Genomic DNA, 20,070 nt, shown 5'->3' with positions numbered 1-20,070 from the left:
GTGGGCGGGGCTTAGGCAGTTGGCTTCCTGGTGGCCTGGGCGCCATGGCGCTCCCCTGGTTGCAGCGAGTTGAGCTCGTGCTCTTCGGTGTCGCCTTCCTGTGTGGGGCTGTGGCCGCCGCGGCGCTGACCCGGACCCAGGTGGGGCTGTGGGGCGGGCGGCCGGCCTGGGGGTCCAGTCGGCCGGCAAGGGGCCTGGCCACGGTGGCTACACCGGGCTTGGGGCCAGAGCGCCCCAAAGTTGTTTCCTTGCCAAAGGAACTGTACAAGCCGAGCGTCTTCCAGCCCAATATGAACTTAATTGCTGCATAAGCTTACTAGGGCGCTGAGACACACAGATGAGGCCCAGTTTGTGCATCCACCCAATAATAGTGTCAGATGATTGTAAGGCGATGTGTGAGATGAGAAACGTACATTTACTACTGCTGGGAGGTCTTGGTAAAAGAGTACTTTGAGTCACTATAGGAGGGTAAAACGCCTATTTTTACAGATTAGGAGAGCTTGCTAAAGGGCAGGCAACATCAGGGTTTACTCTAGAATATCTGTTCACAGGGGAGGCCAAACTTGATTTTTCTTCGATTCTTCGTTTTTTAAAAAATTTTATTTATTGTATATGAGTACTTTATCTGCAGAAGAGGGCACCAGATCACATTATAGATGGTTGTGATTCACCATGTGGTTGCTGGGACCTCAGGACCTCTGGAAGTGCAAGCGGTGCTCTTGACCACTGGGCCATCTCTCCAGCACGATTCTTTATATTTATAACCCACTGAATTTTTTGATTCTTTATGGGCCCTGCAGGTTTTGTTTCCCGTAGATCCCTATCAATTGCTTGTTTCACCTAACTTGTAAACTAGCCACAACATCTGATGGAATTCTGCACATTGGGAAACTGAACTGAAGGACTCAACAGCGTCTCTCCACAGGGCTCCTTCGGTGGTAGCTGCCCCTTGTATGGTGTGGCTGCCCTCAATGGCTCCTCTCTGGCCTTGTCACGTCCCTCAGCCCCTTCCCTCTGCTACTTTGTGGCTGGGGCTTCAGGCCTGCTGGCGCTCTACTGTCTTCTGCTTCTCTTCTTCTGGGTCTACAGCAGCTGCATCGAGGATTCCCACAGGTGACTGCCCTACTGAGGACACAGGACTGAGGTGAGAGGAGAGTCTCATCTCAGCCACAAAGCTTTTTTTCTCTCCCTCAGAGGCTTTATAGGGCTCCGAATTGCTTTGGCCATCTCAGCTATAGCCATCTTCCTGGTTTTAGTGTCTGCCTGTATACTTCGATTTGGCACCAATTATTTCTGCAATTCCATCATCTCCTTGAACCGTACAATTAGGTAATGGACAGGGAGGGAGGCCTGGCAGGGACTATCTTCCCTGGGTGGGACAGATCATTTAAGTTCCCATTTTATCCCCATCAGCTGGCCCCGATCTCTAAGGACACGTGTGTGTTTAGAGCATGCCCCCTCTTTCTCACAACTGTCTCTTTGACCTCACAGCTGCTCTGAAGCCCAGAAATTCTCGTGGACACCTCCTGGAACTGCTGTGCAGTTTTATACCAACTTACACAACGCTGAAGTGAGACAAAGGGATATGCTAAGATAAAATAACTCTAGTAATGTGTACTAAGCTCAAAATAACCGTGGGGCTTATAACCATAGTCTGACCAGACAGATGTTGTGCGGGTAGTACTGGATTGAAGATGGTTCCCTTCTCATGTCCCTGTTCTCTCTCACAGACCTCCTCTTGGGTGAATCTGATACTGTGGGGTGTGGTCTTGATGCTCCAGGTCATTCAGTGCACGTTTCCAGCCACCCCATACCAGTCGCAGAAGAGGGGTGACCCAGAGTGGAGCTCTGAGACGGATGCCCTTGTTGCACACCGCCAGTGTCACTCCTAAAGGATACTCAGAGTGCTTTCTACATCCAGAATCTCTATACCTAAGTGCCTTTGACCCTCTTGCCTCCTTGGGACCTCAGTTTTCCCTCCAGGAGGGAAATGTTAGAACAGCCTCCCCCTCTGCTTTTTCTCAACATTTTTTGTACCAAAATAATATGTTACTTTTCTTCATAACGGTATGAAGTTCTTGATGTTAAACCAAATAGATAGGACAGAATGATGTCTTAAGTAGGCAGGCATCAGGCCCTTTGGAAGATAGATTTATTGGCTGTTATGAATCCTGGGCACCTTTTCCTTGCTGTGTGGTCTCCTTATCCCTAGGGTTTGCATCATCCGAGAGGGGTAAGCCACTTTTCACAGGCTCCGGTAGATACCCACAGTGTTATCAAAGAGCTGAGTGTTGGGGAAGTGTCCAGCTTTGTCCAAAAGGAAGTAAAAGCGTCGGCCTTTGACCTTCAGAGGCAGCATAGCAGGAACTTCACCTCTGTGGGCCATGCAGGAAACCTGGTTCAAGGGAACTGTGAAACGCGTCCCCAAGCCAAAGGGGGCATAAGTGGTAAGTGTCACTTGTTGCCCTCCTGCAAGGAGCATGACTGAGCGCACAGATCGGCGAGAGTAGAGAAGACCAGCACCAAGGACCAAGGCTCCTGCAGAGGCAAAGTGGGTAAAGGGTTATACAGACCCTCTTAGAGCCAAATCAAATTACTGTAATGGAAGCAACAGTCTTGAGCACTTATACTAAGAATTTTGTGTTCCTAAACCCATCAATCTTTAAAAAAAAAACAACAACAACAAAAGTCAGGCTTGGTGGCACACGCCTTTAATCCCAGCAGTTGGGAGGCAGAGGCAGGTGGATCACCGTGAGAAGCCAGCCTGGTTTACACAGTAAGTTCCAGGGCAGCCAGAGCTACACAGAGAAACCCTGTCTCGAAAATCAAAACTACAAGGTCCTTTATTCCATGCTGGCTGCAAGCTTGTTACATGTTCCACCACAACATTTATGATCTGCCTCCACTGTCCAAACACTAAAATTACACTTGGGTGCCACTATATATGATGGACTATGCAACATTAGGGGCTAAACCCAAAGCCTCATACTCGGCAAGCACTCTACAAATTGAGCCCTATCCCTACCCCATCAACAGTTTTATAGATGGCCAGCTCCATTGTTAAAAGGAGAAAATGGGCCCATGGCTTCAGTAGCCGGCTCCCAGCTATAGAGAGGGGAAGATCTTGGTCTATGGTGCACAGGGTGGGGTGCAAGGCTTTCAGGGACCTAGTTACAAGATACCAGTATCCCGCTAGCTTTTCTGCTCTTTTGGGAGGATTGGGAACCCTTCTGTCCTGAGTACTGTACTAACAGACCCACAGCAACCGGTAGTCCAAACCCTTACCCATTGTTCCGCAACCAACAGCTAGCCCGTAGCGCCAGAGTGCAGAGCGCAGGTCCAGGTAGCCCCGGTTGGGAGCCTCCGTAGGAATTCGGATCAGAGGTCTGGACAAGGCTGCAACAGCCACGGAAGTCCAGAAAATGCCCTGACCGGCGCAAAACAGTCCAAGGACGGCAAAGAAGCGGCCCCGTTCATGCTGGAAGAGCAGCACATCCCTCGGGACCCCATTTTGCAAAGGCCGGCACACAGGATGGGACTTCAGCACGGAAAACAGCCCACTGACCCACCGCCTGCTGGGTGCCATGGCAGGGCACTTCCGTCTCTGAGGCGGGACTTCCTGTCATGACGCACTTTCCCACCCTCCTGCATCGAGGGAAACAAGCCAGTAAAGGGACACAAACTACAATTATCACTCTTTATCTTAAAAAGTAAAGGGAATCCTGGGGTTAAGTACACAGAGCACCTAAGTCCTTCGGGTAGTTTAGTGTCAGCTCTACAAAGTAAGCTTTGGCTTCCTGGCACCATGAGGCTCATTTTCCGGAAGTCGTCTCTAAGTCTTCCAGAAGGCGGGTGAGGATGGAGCAGCCCTCCCTCCTCCGTCACAGTTACAGGGTGGCCTCGGGCTGGACAGGAGACAGCAGATGACAGCCAGACAATATTATCCAAGGGCTATTTACAAGGGACTTTTCCTGTGATCATTTCATAAACGCTACTTCCGGAATTTCTCCCTTGGCCTGCAGAAAGATAAAATACAAGTTGAGCCAGATGACTCCTTTCCCACCTTCCCCGGCCAGCTCATGCGACCCCTGGCTGTCCTGACACACTCTATGTAAACCAGGCTGGTTTCTGCCTCCCAAGTGCTGGGTTGAAAGGCGGGCACCACAATTAGCCTTCATCTGACCCTTTCAAAGGCTCAGGGATCCCTGTTTTTAGCCACAAATCCCCTATCTTACCTTGAGATGAGTGAAGGCCTGGGCAGACCTGGTGTAGTCCCAGTTGTTGTCCTGAAGGCACCTGGAGTGTGATTACAACAGGTTACATGAGAACCAGAATCATGTCACGGTGACCACTAGACGCCATTCCAGAGCCATCCCATGGAGAAAGTCACCCATGCTTTCCAGTAAGTTTATACACTGTTGTAGCACTCATACAAAATGTCTAACAAACATCACCAAGGTAGTTTTTACACTGGCAGGAAAGGACTTACATGGTCTAAAAACTAACTTGCAGCTAGGCAAAATGGTTCAGGCATTTAATCCTACCACTGTGGAGGCTGAAGCAGGTGGGGATCTCTGTAGGTCTCAGGCAAGCCTGGGCTACATAATGAATAATTCCCAAGCGGCTGAGGCACATAGAGATACCCTGTCTCAAAACAAAACAAAAGCTGCAGAACCATATATAAAAGGACTTTGGAAGCCACGGGGTGGCGGCACACGCCTTTAATCCCAGCACTCGGGAGGCAGAGGCAGGCAGATCGCTGTGAGTTCGAGGCCAGCCTGGTCTACAAAGTGAGTCCAGGCCAGCCAAGGCTACACAGAGAAACCCTGTCTTGAAAAACTAAAAACCAACCAACCAACCAAACCAAACAAAACAAAAACCCAAATAAATAAATAAATAAATAAATAAATAAATAAATAAAAGGACGTTGGAACCAAGTATGCACCTATAGTCCCAGCTCCCTTGGAATGCTGAGGATCAACTGGAGTCTAGGACTTGAAGAGTTCAAGCCCAGTTTTAACAACTTAATGAGACCCTGTATCAAAATGAATGACAGAAACTGGGCGTGGTGCTGCACTCTAGTAATCCCAGCACTCAGAGAAGCCCTGTCTCAAAAAACAAGCAAACAAACAAAAATGAGGACCATGCGGCCCGTTACAATGGTTCACACCTTTAATCACACCACTCTGGAGGAGGCAGGCAGAGCCCTGTGAGTTCAAGGCCAGACAAGTATATAGTGAGACCCTGTTCCAAAACATCATCAACAGAGGCAGAGAAACTAGCTCAGTGGTAGAGTGCCTGTCTAGCATATGTGAAGTCTAGGCTTAATCCCTAATTCGGCTGGAGGAAGGGAGCGAGAAGCCATACGTAGATGGGAGGGCAACAATTCATTCTTTTTTGTTTTTTCAAGACAGAGTTTCTGTAGGTAGCCTTGGCTGTCCTGGACTCCCTTTGTAGGCCAGGCCAGCCTCGAACTCAGAGATCCACCTGCCTCTGCCTCCCGAGTGCTGGGATTAAAGGTGTGCACCACCATGCCCAGCTGACAACTCATTCTTGGTGATTGAATTCTTTTTTTTTTTTTTTTTTTTGTTTTTCGAGACAGGGTTTCTCTGTGTAGCCTTGGCCATCCTGGACTCACTTTGTAGACCAGGCTGGCCTCGAACTCACAGCGATTCGCCTGCCTCTGCCTCCCGAGTGCTGGGATTAAAGGCGTGCGCCACCGCGCCCGGCTGGTGATTGAATTCTTAGTAGGAATCTTTTCTCTTTCTTTCTTTTTTTTTTTTAAAGATTTATTTATTTATTATATATACAGCATTCTGCCTGCAGGCCAGAAGAGATGGTTGTGAGCCACCATGTGGTTGCTGGGAATTGAACTCATGACCTTTGGAAGAGCAGTCAGTGCTCTTAACCTCTGAGCCATCTCTCCAGCCCCTCTTTTTCTTTTTAAAAGCACTACTATTCACTGTTAGGCCATCTGTTTCCCCTGGGTCCTACCCAAGTTCAGCACTCACTTCTGAGACCACTCAAGGTTCATGCCAGACTGGGTAGAAAATGCTTGTAACATTTCCTGTTGTTCTGGGGAGAGTGTAGGTACTGGGCTGGAGGAAGGTGTGGGTGCAGGCATGGCGAAGGCTCTTTGGACTTCTTCAGGGCTGGCATTCCGCACAAATAATTCATCATTTACAATACATAGCCTTTGGGACAAAAAAAGCCATTTTAAATAAATGGACAACCAACCTCACCCGTTCATACTGTCTCGCTTCTCAGATCTGGCTAATATGCACATGGTGCCCCTCCCATAGTACCTTCACATCATTTATTCTCAACTATGGACTAGATATTTAGGAGGATTACCTCAAAAACACACTAGAATTATTATATGTCCACTCTCTAACCTACCGATAGTTGTTATTCAAACTTCATAAACTTCCTATTGCTTTTCAGCAATTCTGAAAACTCCCCAAGGAATCACTTTCAATTATCGCTCTGCTGTCCTGGGACTGAGAGTGGTACCCAACCTGGTAAGATGAGCACTGACCCTGAATTGCTGGCAGGAACTGCAATGAAAGTTCTTGTGAAAGCACATAAGGAATCTCGAGACTTCCCATCCACTGCAACGAGAACAGCAGCAATAGCTCCTATGAGTCACTCACATCATGGTATTTGATACAAAGAACCCTAACTTGGCCACCTAAGAATAGTTATTTGGACACAGGGGAACAGAGGTGGGATGAAAGGACGGATCAGGGAGGATAGTAATAGAATTTGCTGTGCAATATAGGAAATAAGTGAAACTTACAAAGTGCTAGCCTGTGGCAAAGTGCTAGCCTGTGGCCTGGCAAAGTGTCTGGAGTCACTTCACCCCCTCAAGCACCACTGTGCATGAGTATCGTAAACCTCATCCAACAAAAGAATCAAGATCTGGAGAGACTGTAACTTTCCCAGACCCACAGAATAAATGCAGGATAAAAATGGAGACCTGTCTGACTTTTACAACCTACACTGTTGTGGTCCCAGGCTTTTGTCACAATGCATATAAGATAGGTGGAGAAGTTAAGGCCAAACCAAGATGGACTGGGCAAAATAGGAAGGAGGTTGGAGAAGAAACGGATGAACAGATAGCTGGGAAACTAAGGATATGGAGAAAGATTCAGAACTAAAAATTCTTACCTTCCTTGAAGACTCCATTGACAGAAAAACACAGCAATGTGCTCTGAAAGAGAAAAAGCCCCAGAAGCAATGGAGGTTCCCAATCAGAGCCTGAGCCTGCGCACTCAGTGAGTGCTGAACCTATTTGTTTTTTTAAAAACAGTGTTTGTGTAGCCTTGGCTGTTCTGGAATCACTCTGTAGACCAAGCTGGCTTCGAACTCACATCAATCCGCCCGCCTCTGCTTCTAAGTGCTGGGATTAAAGGTGTGCCCCACCACACACGCTGGGTGCTGAACTTATTACCCTCCCCAGTTTTTTCAGCAGAGAATATGTGCTTACTGTTTGGGCACTTATGTCTACCACAAAGGAATTGATGTCATGTTGAGTTTTGGGTAACTCATTGAGGAAGGCAACAACGTTGAGACGTGTATGTTTTAATAGCCGGAACCGCAGGGCTACAAGAAGACGGAACAGAATCCAAGGTTAGCACACACCCACATTAGCTAGCTCTACTGATTTTTTCCCCAATTGTTTGATTGCTCACAAAATATACTTACTGGGATCTTTAAATTTCTTCACATTTCTGCTGTCTTTGGAATATTCAGCTAAGTTGCTTCTAGAAAATAAGAGGGAAAGATGGTCACAACAGTGGCCTGTGTCTCCCAAAGAAGCCTGTGGTTCTAGATAGGTTCTGACATGTGCTGCTCACCGGACAGAGTTCTGGGAGTTGGAAGGAATGCTTAGTGAGCAACAGGCGCCATCATGGTAGGCATCTAGGAGACCCTGGCGGTCTCCTGAGTCATAAATTGCATAGTACCTGTAAGCAGAGCAAGAGAAAGAGTCTGAATTCTGTGTCTGAAAGCAACGGGGAATAGCAGTGAGCAGCGCACAGGCAGTCATTATACCCAGCCGACGGGCTCCTAGGACACTCACTGCTGCAAGAAGTGCAGGACCAAACTCTTTAGGTTCTCTGTTCCAAAATAGCTTCCCTGAAATCAAACAAGACATTACGATCATGATAACAGCAGGCTTCCCGCTCATGAGTCTAATTCTACCCCCAATTCTGACCTTGCAGGGTGGTAACATTGTGGGGGCTTCGACATCAAAGGTAATTGGAGGGGGGAGCTCATGGCCATCCTGTGGGAAGAAGTGAATATAACACATGAAACAGAAGACTGAATTTGTGAACCCACAGAACAGCTAAGGGTGAAGGGTCTGTAGCCCATCATAAGAAGGCATGGGGAGTGCGCAGGGCTCCCAGGTGAACTCTGCCCACAGGTATTTCTAGGACGATGACTACCACTATTAGTGGATTCTCAAAGGGATCTGTGCACCCACAATTCTGGTCACAAAATAGAGGCAAGACCTTGATGATGCTTGTTAGGAAGAACAAAGTGTTAGACTTACCAGGCGTAATAACTTGGGAAATCGTTCGCGAATGGCGCTGTCAAGAACGGGACAGAAGTGAGTGACGCTTCAGAGCCATCATGCCTCCTGGGCTGCTCTAGGAGCAAATACACCAAAAACCCGAGGAACAGCCCATCCCATCCTGCTCATTGCCCACTCCTCCCCAGCTTGCACTTAGGGACAAGAACCCCCATTCCCCTCCTCACCAGGGCACCCCTTCTAGACTGCCTTGAAGGCTGGCTGTGTATTCTTGCTGCCTGACCCCGAGTGTCACAGGAGGAACACTCTCAGCCCAGGCTTTAAGCCTAGGGCCACCTTCCCCACTTTGCCCCCCTTACCTTCCACCTACTCACGTGTGCAGCCCCGGGAGGAGGGAATGGGGTGGGAGCCCAGGGGCTCCGCTGCCTCACCAGGTATCCACCAGTTCTGCCAGGTCTGGCCTTGGCCAAGACCAGAACACACCACAAAGTATGGCACAGGATGTTGAGGCAGGGAGATGAGCAAGACGGACTTAAGAGGAAAGAGGGGAAGAGAAGAGACCAAGGGAAAGGAGAAGAGAAAAAAACAAAGACAGGGCAGGGACGAGGGAGAGAAGGCACAGAACTGAAGGCAGAGGCACTCAGGAAAGAATGGCAGGAAGAAAGACCTCCTGATGCAGCCCTTTCCTTCAGCTGCCCCTCCTGTGGTCCCAAGGTAGAAATGGAGAATAATTTTTTTTTTCCCCCTTTGGTTTTTCGAGACAAGGTCTCTCTGTGTTAGCCTTGGCTATCCTGGAGTCACTTTGTAGGCCAGGCTAGCCTCGAACTCATAGCAATCTGCCTGCCTCTACCTCCCGAGTGCTGGGATTACAGGCATGCGCCACCACGCCCGGCTCTGGAGAACAATTCTTATAGTGGTTTGCAATCACTGTTGGCCAGGTCTCTGTCTGCTCCCTGGGTCCCGGTCTGAGCTGGGCGTGGGAGGTAAAACAGCCATGGGGCCAGGAGACCTCCCTCAGAAGATATGAGGGTTCAGGCCTCTGCCGAGTTGGGGGGGTGAGGGTCTATGCCCCACCTTAGTTGGCCCCCAAGTTCTCTCCTGATGGCCCCTCTGCGACTGTGCCTGTCTTAGGTTGTTTCTTCCCTGAGGAATCTTACCCGTCTCTGGCTAACCAGCCATCCTCCGGGGCCAAGCAGGGTGATGTGAGGTGTACAAGTGAGGGAGGCACAGTGCCACTGACAGAGTCATTTCTGTCTCCTTGGTAGCAGATGCCCCTGTGGCCTCCACGCCCAGCACCTGCCTTGGGAACCCCTCGCCTGCTGGCAGGGCCCCGGCTTTGGTCACATCTTAGGGAACCCAGGTTTCTTCTTCAGGAGGGGCCCAGCTCATAGCACTGGGCAAGCCTTCAAGAGGCATCAACCACAGAGTGGGCAAGAAGGACCAGGCCACAGCTTTGGCTAAGTGCATCATGAGGAGAGAGTCCCTCTTGGCACAATGGAAGAGGGACCGTCAAAGGACAAAGAAGGCAGGCCCATCTCAGTAGGCAGTCTCAGAGAGGGCTTTCTCAGCCTGAGTACACCAGGCTTTGGCTAAAGACAAACACACGAGTGGGACATACATAAGGCAACCCCACATCAGAACAGAAAAGTGGGGAGGTGCCCTTCCTGGAACAACAGGTAGGGAGATTCTAGAAAAGGCTGTGTTCAAGAAGGAAAGAGAAAGACCAGAGAGCCAGAGAACAGTCATGGGGGGGGGGGGGGGGGGGGGAGGAGAAAAGAAAAAAAAAAAGAAAGGAGCAATCTGGGACAAAGCTGGGAGACACAGACAGGCAGAAAGGAGTACGTGATCCTCCTCCCAAAGGACAGGTGGCTCCAGCTCAGGGCTGCAAGTTCTCCTGTAGACGGGCACTGGTCAGGGTGCATTAGCTCAGCCTCCTAGGGGGTGAAGGTCCCCGGGAGGGGAGACAGAGACTACAACTGACCTGATATATGTGGACTGGTCTCTGAAGGTGTCACACATGGGGTTTCTGTCAAGCCACAGCTCTTCTAGCTTCAGCCCTTTTATCTTGTCTAACTCCCGCTCAGACTTCAACTGTAACAGATGAGGGGAGGGCAAAGGGAAGACAGACACCCTTGTAAAGATAGCAGGGGGATCCCCATATTACCAAATGCTACCTAGGTTTTCTTTCCTGCTTCCCACCACGGCCAGCCAAACTCTTCTTGACTTCCACCACTGGAGCAATATCGCCAGGGGTCAGTGTGATGGCTCAGGGGTCAGGAGCTCTAGCCGAGCAAGCACCACAACCTGAGTTCTAGCCCAAGAACCAACTCCCCAAAGGTGTCCTCTGGCCTCCACTCACTCATAATCAATAACTAATAATAACAAAACCATTGGGGCTGGAGAGACGGCTCAGAGGTTAAGAGCACTGACTGCTCTTCCAGAGGTCCTGGGTTCAATTCCCAGCCAACACATGGTGGCTCACAACCATCTATAACGTGATCTGACACCCTCTTCTGGCAGGCAGAACACTGTATACATAATAGTAAATAAATAAACCTATAAAAAACAAAAACAAAACAGAACCATCACTAGGTTATCAGTCTTACTTCATTCCCAGAGAGATTGAGCGTCTTTAGGTTTGGCGCCTTCTGCACAATGCTGGACAGATCATCCAGCTTGTATAGCCTGTTGTTGCTCAAGTTCAAAGACATCAGCTGTGAGGAGAGCAAAGTTTGGAAGTGTTAGCACAGTAAACCAGAGAGAAGTCTGGTCCTTATCCTAGTCTACCTATCTCACTGTTTTCTCATGCAAAACAAAACAAAGTAAAATAAAATAAAAACAGAAGCCTCACCTCGGGAATGTTGTCTTGGATAATCCTCAGGGTGGCTGCCATGCAGCTTCGGCGGCTTAGAACAATATCAATGTTCTGGGCCACCAAGTCTTCAATAGCAAAAAGAAAAGGAAGTCTGAGAGGGCATGCCCACACCAGGGTTCTAACGACTAGCTGCTCTCCCTCTCCATCTAGTCAGGACCACTGCTGTCAGCCATACCTGGGTCTGAGCACAGGCCCTTGAGGTCAAGTGCTTGTTGGGAGCCATCAAACCGTTTGCTCATGGTAAGCTGAAGGAAAGAAGACAAGCAAAGGGCTTAGTGGTCACTGAGTGGAACTTAAAAACTGCTGGACCACATCACCTGAGCCAGCCCTCACCTTGAGCTGCTCTATTTGTTCGGGCTTCAGTTCATCCTCTATAGTGATGGGTGGAGCAGAGGAGTTGATGATGATCGCTATCTGAAGAGAAGACAGAAAGGCAACACTTGAGGGAAGCCTAGTTCCCAGAACTAAGACCTAATCCCTTTACTCAGCACCATCCATGCTACACCACACCTTTTCTCCACATACCCTTCTGTTTTCTCGATCATGAATCTTACAGTTGACATCCTTTAGTGCGGAAGCAGTAGTGGCATCTTCCACAAAAAACTGGGCCCGTGTGTTTTCATAGTGAAACTGAAAGAAGAAAAAACAAGAACATAAGACCTGGAGTCCACAAGCCCTTACCCAGCATCCCAAGCCTGACTTCACCTTACCTCAATGGGGTTGAAGGGGACACTGCATTTGCTCTGAATCATGCTCAGGAGCCACGTTTTGTCATATTTTCTGCCATAAGGAATCTGGAAGTGAGAGAAAAGAGTACATATGTAACCAAGCCAGCACATTTCAGTTAGTTCTCCTTTTATATTTTCTGACAAGAATGAAAAGATTTTTAGCGCTTTGGGGTGGTGCTTTCAGATAGAAGGCATACTTAGTATGGCATGTAGAAGGCACTTAGCATGCATGAGGTCTCAGAGATAGGAAGCATGCTTACATGCATGAGGCTGGTAGAGCCCTTCCATGACAAAATAACTGTTTTTTCTCCTAAAGAAAGAACCAGATGTCCAGTTTCCACTTGAGATACAAAGATTCCTTAAACTCTTTTCCATATACTTATTATTCCCAGCAATATGGCTCAGACAACATGGCCACACATCAAATGTATTAATTCTAAAAGTTCTAAGATTATGTGTGCCTTACCTGGCCCCAGAGACCCCACAGCCGCCCATTAAGTGTCATTCTACACCCTGACCCCACTTATCCAACTCTCTGTCCATTCTGCCTATCCTCCTTAACTCCTGCCTTAACGCCGTTCTCAGACACTCATACTAAGAGGACAGGACAGACAGTGTGAGACTTGATTACTAAGTAAACATTGGAGAAAAATAGATTTGAGGGCTGGGGGCAGGTGTGAAAACACCCTCACTGAGTCCAGCCCTGTTTCCTGAGTTATCTACTCTGCCAAGTACTCACTATAATCTTGAACCAGTTCTTAGTGGTCCCATCTTGACTGGTGCCAGCCCCTCCTCTCTCTGGAGGAGCTCTGTGTCTTCGTACAGTAATGTGAATTCGGTCTCGATCATGCCAAGTATCTCCCCGACGATTAGGCCGGTTGGAATAGGGGTTGCTGTTGGGAAGCAGAAAAAAATGTCCCTAAACACTAGGAAAGATGAACCTGTCCTGCTAATGAAACGGTAGCTACTAAATTAGTTCTGTCAAATATCACTTTACAAGGTGAGAGAAATGACCCAGACAATAACTAAGAGGACTGCATAATCCAAAGCAGAGCAGTCACTTACTATCTTACTCGGGGGCCATCTTGGGGATCATTCATTGCCACATCTCCATCATCTTCCTCAAACCGGGAGGACCGTATACCAGAACCACCTCTTCCAGACCTGCGATTCCCCTCACCACACTTCCATCGGAAAGGCCCCCGGCCTTTCTTTCTTCTCTGAGGGAAACTAACACGGTCATCATGCTCTGGCATTGGAAACAGACACAGGAGTTGAATTAGTAAACCTATCAGTGGTCTTAGTTACCTTGGAGCAACCATCAGTTTCTAGTACTCTGTACTCCTGGAAAAGAAAGATACTAACTACAAAGGCCACCTCCATACAGATGTCTATGGCCTGGCCAGATGAACTAAATTTCTCTAGGACATCAACACCAGGAACAAGTTACTGGAAAACTGTAGGGATATTGGAAAATAAGAGGGCCAAGAACGTATCTGAGGGGGCTGGAGAGATGACTCATCCTTCCACCCTCCCCCCAAGACCAGGGTTTCGCTGTGTAACACTGGCTGTCCTGGAACTAACTTGTTCTGTAGACCAGGCTGGCCTTCAATTCAAGAGGTCCACCTGCCTCTTGCCTCCCCAAGTGTTGGGATTAAAGGCAAGATGACTCTTTTCTCTTTAAAAAAGATTTACTTATTTATTCATATACAATGTTCTGTTTGCATGTATGCCTGTACACCAGAAGAGGGCACCAGATCTCATTATAGATGGTTGTGAGCCACCATGTGGTTGCTGGGAATTGAACTCAGGACCTCTGGAAGAGCAGCCAGTGTAACTGCTGAGCCATCTCTCCATCTTTTTTAAAATTCTTCCCTCATACAATACACACAGACTACAGCCTCTCCTCCCTCCAATTCTCCCAGTCTTCGTCCCTCCTCCTAACCCCTCAATCTCCAGCTCAGACCCACTGCTCCTGCTTCCCTTCAGAAAAGAGCAGGCCGTCCAGTGATATCAACCGAACATGGGATGACAAGATGCAATGAGACTAGACACAAACCCTCATATCAAGGCATGATGAGGCAATCCAGAAGGAGAAAATGGTCCCAAGAGCATGGAAAACGAGCCAGAGACATGCCCACACCCACTATAAGGGGGCAATCCCACAAAAATCCCTAAGCTAAGCACCACAGCAGCATATGCGCAGAGGAGCTACTGCAGACCCATACAGGCTCCTTGGTTGTCACTTCAGCCTCTGTGAGCCTCTGTGAGCCTAGTTGACTCTGTGTCCTCAACCCCTCTGGCTCCTATCATTCCTCCTCCCTCTCTTCCTTGAGGTTCCCAGAGTTCCACCTAATGTTTGGATGTGGGTCTCTGTATCTGCTCCCATTAGCTTCCACGAAGCCTCTCTGATGACGACTGGGCTAAGGTACCTCGCTTTGCAGACCAGGCTGGCCTCCAATCAGAGAGATGCTGGAATTAAAGGCATGTGCCACCATGTCCAGCTAGGCACCTCATTTTGTTGTTGTTGTTGTTTGGATTTTGAGACAGGGTCTCTCTGTGTAGCCTTGGCTGTCCTGGACTCGCTTTGTAGACTGGCCTGGCCTCAAACTCAGCGATACACCTGCCTCTGGCTCCCAAGTACTAGGATTAAAGGAGTGTGCCACCACGCCTGGCTTTAGGCACCTCATTCTTAAGAATACTAACTGCTGAGGCTGGAGAGTCACAACCATTTATAGTGAGATCACGTGCCTCTTCCGGTGTGCAGGTGTACTCACAAGCAGAACACCATATAAATAATAAATAAACAAATCTTAAAAAAGAGTGCTTATTAAAAAAAAAAAAAAAAAAAAAGAACACTAACTGCTCTAAAAGAACCAGCTTTGATCCCCAGAATCCACACTACAGTGCACACTGTCTGTAACTTCATTCCAGAAGCCTCCATAGGTACCCCAGGCACTCATGTGGTACACAAACATACAAACAAGCCAAACACTAATATAAAAAAATAAAAATTAAAAAAAAAAGGAAAAGAAAAAGAAATGTAGTTCAGTGATAGAATGTTTGCCAACACATTCAATGACCTGGGTTTGATGCCCAGTATCTCCTCAAAATAAACAAACATTAAAATGAACAATTTTCATGCTTTTAGTACCAGCAGTTGAGGGGGAGCAGCCAGAGAATCAGAAACTCAAGGTTATTTACAGCTACATCCTGAATTTAAGACCAACCTGGGCTACATGACATCTTGCCTTAAGATAAAGCTTAAAAGGGGAAGGGGGAGAGTCTTTCCACAACCCTAACTACACTCAGTGTGCTAGAAGCTGGAGAAATGGCTCAATGACTAGAATACCTGCTGCTCTTTCAGAAAGCCCAGAATTGGCTTCCAGAACCTATGTGGTAGCCCCCAACTGTCCACTTTAGTGTGGAATCAAAGCTGGTACTCTGGAAAAGCAGCCAATGCTCTTAAGCAATGAGTCATCTCTCCAATCCCCCCCGAATATATCCTTGACCCTTTTATTTTCCCATCATCCCTGAGTTTTATAGTAACTTGTTCCTGATGCTGATGTCCTATAAAAAGTTCTTTCCTTGGGCTGGAGAGACGGCTCAGTGGTTCAGAGCACTGTCTGCTCTTCCAGAGGTTGTGGGTTCAATTCCCAGCACCCACATGGCAGCTCACAACTGTCTGTAACTGCAGTTCTAGAGGATCTGACACCCTCACACCTATACAAACAAACAAATAAATAAATATGTGCATCACCACAACTGGCACTGTGGTCATATTTTCTTTTTTTTAAAAAGGGGGAGGTCTCTTTCTTCTGAGGCTGGAGAGATGGCTTAGTGGTTGGTTAAGAGTACCAGCTGGCTGGGCATGGTGATGCACACCTTTAATCCCAGCACTTGAGAGGCAGAGGCAGGTGGATCGCTGTGAGTTCGAGGCCAGCCTGGTCTACAAAGTAAGTCAAGAACAGCCAAGGCTACCACTCAAAAGAAACCCACACACTTGCAAGCACGCAGGAGGACCAGCTGTTCTTTCAGATGACATAGGTTAAGATTCCCAGCACATACATGGCAGCTCACAACTGTCTGTAGCTCTAGTTCTAGCATATCCAACACCCTCACACAGACATACATGCAGGCAAACCACCAATGCACATGAAATGAAAATGAATTTTAAAACTGGAAAAAAAAAAAAAAAAAAAAAAAGGTTCTTTCCTCTGGCCAGGACACTGACTGGTGTCAGTATGGAGGTAGCCTTTGTAGTTAATTCCGGGGAATCCAAAGTCATCTTTCTGGCCTCTGAAGACACCACACCCACACATGGCATACAGATATACGTACAGGCAAAATACCCAGATGCGGAAGATAAAAATAAACTTTCAAAATGAAAGGTGAATATAATCACAATACATTGTGTATATGTATAAAATTGTCAAACAAACAAAATCCTTAAAACTTAAGGGGGGTAGGGGAAGCAGAAACCAGTTCCTACAAAGAAAAGTAAAATGTGGAAGTGTGAGCAACCCCAAAATGTAACCAGATCCCTGAAATGTCACTTGTGATTTCTTTTGCCTGTAAGTACAAATGATGGTCAGAGCAAGATGTTGTGGCAAATACCTGTAATACTGGCAACTGGGAAGTGGAGGGCTCAACTACACGAGAGTTCAAAGCCATCCTGGGCTACATGAGTGTCTATCTCAAAAAATAAAAATAAAAAAATCTTACAAATATGACATACTTTAAAGTCTCCTAAGAATGACTGCTACCTCTTGCACTCTGAATTTAGGAAATGCTAATTTCTTTGACGAGAGATAGTTTGCACTGCAAGGGACTTCTAGATTCAGGATGTGATGGCAGCTCCACATGAGGGTCCTGGAATGTTCTCTAATATAACCTGTGTTTGAAGCAGGAAGATTACAGGTTCCAGACCAGCTAATACCCTTCCTTAAAAAGGAAAATAGGTGGGCTGAAGAGATGGCTCAGAGCTTAAGAGCACTGACTGCGCTTCCAGAGGTCCTGAGTTCAATTCCCAGCAACCACATGGTGGCTCACAACCATTTATAATGAGATCTGGTGCCCTCTTCTGGCATGCTGGCTCACATGCAGACAGATTACTGTATAAATAATAAATAAATAAATCTTTAAAAAAAGAAAGAAAGAAAATAGGCGCTGAGTGTGGTATCACATGCCTGTTATCCCAGCACTCAAGAGGCAGAGGCAGGAGGATCTCTCTGTGGGTTCAAAGCCATCCTGGTCTACAAAGTGAGTGCAGGAAAACCAAGGCTACACAGAGAAGAAACCCTGTCTCAAATAAATAAATAAATAAATAAATAAATAAATAAATAAATAAATAAGGAAAATAAGCCAAAAATAGTAGCTAGGCAGAGCTCTTTTTATTTATTTATTTTTTTGAAGGCCAGCCTGGTGAGTTCCAGAATAGTCAGAGCTATATATTAAGACCTTGTCTTAAAGTGGGGGAAAAGAAGGAGGAGGAGGGAGGAGGAAAAGGAGGAGGAGGAGGAGGAGGCGGCGGCGGCATTGTGGTGCATGCCTTTAGTGCTAGCACTCAGGAAGCTGAGGCAAGAGGATTGCTGTGAGTTCGAGGCCAGCCTGGTCTACAAAGTGAGTCCAGGACAGCCAAGGATACACAGAGAAACACTGTCTCAAAAAACAAAAACAAACAAAAGAAAACAACAAAAAAGAAAAAAAACACAAAAACAAGAAAAGGTAAATACATAAAACCAAGTGTAGAAGTACAGCAGCTTAGGGCAAGAGGATTAGAGAGGTTCAAGGTCATCCTCCACTCCACAGAGTTCAAAGTGACTAGGATTGAGACCTGTCTTAGTGTGTATCTCTACATATATGTAGACAAATACAAGCAGGACTGAGGCTACAGGTCAGTTGATAAAGTGCTTACCTATCCTTTACACAGACAGACACACACTCACTCACCAGACTGAAGCTGAGGCAGGAGAATTTGAAACTTCATGTCAGTCTGGGCAATTTAGTAAAATCATCTCAAACAAACAAACACAAACAAACAAAACAAAACAAAACAAAAAAACCAAACCAAAACAAAAATAAAACAAAAAAGGGATGGGGATTTAGCTCTGTGGGAAAATAGAAGGCCTGGCTGTCCAGGCAGCGGCACTCATCTTTAATCCCAGCACTCAGGAAGCAGAGGCAGGCTGATCTCTTGTGAGTTCAAGGCCAGTCTGGTCTACAAAGTGAGTTCAGGACAGCCAAGGCTACAACAGAGAAACCTTGTCTGGAAACCCACTCCCCCTTAAAAAAAAAAAATAAAAAAAGTAAAAATATGGTGGCAAAAATCACATGCCTGCCTGCAATACTGAACTTGGGAAGCTGACACAGGAAGACTGACTGAGGCCAGCCTGGGACACTAAGGCTGACCCTTATAAGGGAGAACTAGCCTTCCCCAGGGATCAACTCCCTAAATGGTTATCCAATCCCAAATGGAAAGCCTTAAAAACAAATACACATAAGCAACACTAAATGGATTCAGCAGGCTGCATGAATTTGGGGAGCGGGACAACATGGAGTTGATGGAGAAAGGAGATCAAGTAATTTTACTTTAATTAAAATAAAAGCTCACTGGGTAAACTGAGCACCTGTAATCCCAGCACTCGGGAGGCAAAGGCAGTCTGACCTCAGTGAGTTCAAGGCCAGACTGATCTACAAAGTGAGTCTGACAACCTAGACTACACATAGAAACCGTGTTTCCAAAAAAAAAAAAAAAAAAAAAAAAAAAAAGGTTCACTGGGTAGAAAAAAGTTGCCTGGTGGCGCACGCCTTTAATCCCAGTACTCAGGAGGCAGAGGCAAGGGGATCCCTGTAAGTTCGAGGCCAGCCTGGTCTACAATGCGAGCGCAGGATAGCCAAGGACACACAGAGAAACCATCTCGGGAAAAAAAAAAAAAAAGAAAAAAGAAAAAAGAAAAAAAGAAAAGAAAAGAAAAAACTTGCCCATGATAAATCATCAGTACCACACAAATCCAAACCGGTTTAAAACTTCCAGAGAAACCTACGTAACATCTAGCGTCCTGTAAACAATGACCCTCCCCAAAGGACCCTGGTAAAAATACACGAGAGACAGCCCAACTACATACAGTTCACTGAGAAATCTCCACTTCAGGCACCTGATAGAAATGATCACACACACACACACACACACACACACACAAACTTGAGAGACAGGTATCCACGTGAAAGAGGCGGAAAACAAGGCCTGAAAGTTTAACTCAGTCGGGGTTAGCACAGCCAACCCCAGATTCAAACTCAGCTGTCATACTATCCTAACCACCACAATGAACTAACAAGTCAGGGTAGGTATTCAGACTAGAAAACTGGCAAACAATAAGCAGCAGGCTGCAGGAACCGACTGATGGAATAAATAAATAAAATAAACAAGGCACCAGGGCAGCCCATGAACAAGTGACTCCAGACTCAAATTTAAAGAGGAGGGCCGCCAAACTGAATTGACAGGCAGCAACCACCCTCAAAGTTGAAAGGAATCTTGTCACCTCACCGGAGCCACAGGTCCTCCAACGCCAGAATCCAGGAGACTCTGGAGCCCTCGAGTCCCGTGGCGCCCTGCGCCTCCTGCCCGCGAGGCCACCGCTGCCCACGGACGCAGGGCTCCTCGCGGCCTCCCGCCCCCGGGCTGCGGCCTAGGCCGGGGCCGCCCACCCCGACCCACCGCGCCGCCTCCCGGCCCGAGGCCCCGCACTGACCGTTGTATGACTTCCCTTCGTCCGCCATGGCACAGGCAGGTACAGGGGCGGGCTCAGGCGCAGAACCTGACGCCACCAAACGCCCCGACGGCTCGGCGCTCAGGACAGAAGCTCTCCTACGACCGGCGCCACCGCATTTATCCGGCGAAGCACGTCGCGCGCGGCCGACGTCCCCAGGAT

The 20,070-nt window shown here is 47.6% G+C and overlaps 3 protein-coding genes across 3 annotated transcripts; 1 reads left to right on the top strand and 2 right to left on the bottom strand.

Annotated features, from left to right (window-relative positions):
• The first annotated feature begins 14 nt into the window (after positions 1 to 14).
• On the top strand, positions 15 to 1,931 carry Tmem179b (transmembrane protein 179B). The gene is made up of 5 exons (XM_051146074.1): positions 15 to 140; positions 926 to 1,113; positions 1,195 to 1,329; positions 1,492 to 1,570; positions 1,731 to 1,931. The coding sequence occupies exons 1-5, from the start codon at positions 45 to 47 to the stop codon at positions 1,890 to 1,892; spliced, it is 660 nt and encodes a 219-aa protein (XP_051002031.1). The 5' UTR covers positions 15 to 44; the 3' UTR covers positions 1,893 to 1,931.
• A 204-nt stretch (positions 1,932 to 2,135) lies between these two features.
• Tmem223 (transmembrane protein 223) lies at positions 2,136 to 3,953 on the bottom strand. Its single transcript, XM_051146071.1, has 2 exons — positions 3,286 to 3,953; positions 2,136 to 2,538 (listed from the first exon to the last, which is right to left on the bottom strand). Exons 1-2 carry the CDS (start codon positions 3,584 to 3,586, stop codon positions 2,246 to 2,248), a joined length of 594 nt encoding a protein of 197 aa, XP_051002028.1. The 5' UTR covers positions 3,587 to 3,953; the 3' UTR covers positions 2,136 to 2,245.
• Nxf1 (nuclear RNA export factor 1) lies at positions 3,684 to 20,070 on the bottom strand. Its single transcript, XM_051146073.1, has 21 exons — positions 19,891 to 20,070; positions 13,205 to 13,388; positions 12,879 to 13,032; positions 12,122 to 12,205; positions 11,933 to 12,041; positions 11,745 to 11,821; positions 11,587 to 11,656; positions 11,388 to 11,476; positions 11,143 to 11,250; positions 10,518 to 10,627; positions 8,558 to 8,594; positions 8,219 to 8,287; positions 8,084 to 8,139; positions 7,860 to 7,967; positions 7,708 to 7,766; positions 7,490 to 7,605; positions 7,171 to 7,213; positions 6,539 to 6,611; positions 6,012 to 6,194; positions 4,236 to 4,296; positions 3,684 to 4,016 (listed from the first exon to the last, which is right to left on the bottom strand). Exons 1-21 carry the CDS (start codon positions 19,916 to 19,918, stop codon positions 3,978 to 3,980), a joined length of 1,857 nt encoding a protein of 618 aa, XP_051002030.1. The 5' UTR covers positions 19,919 to 20,070; the 3' UTR covers positions 3,684 to 3,977.

This window comes from Acomys russatus, chromosome 5 (genome assembly GCF_903995435.1).
Source record: "Acomys russatus chromosome 5, mAcoRus1.1, whole genome shotgun sequence".
Classification (NCBI taxonomy): Eukaryota; Metazoa; Chordata; class Mammalia; order Rodentia; family Muridae; genus Acomys; species Acomys russatus.
Note: the sequence above shows the minus strand (reverse complement) of the source record. Positions and strands in the feature narration are given on the sequence as shown.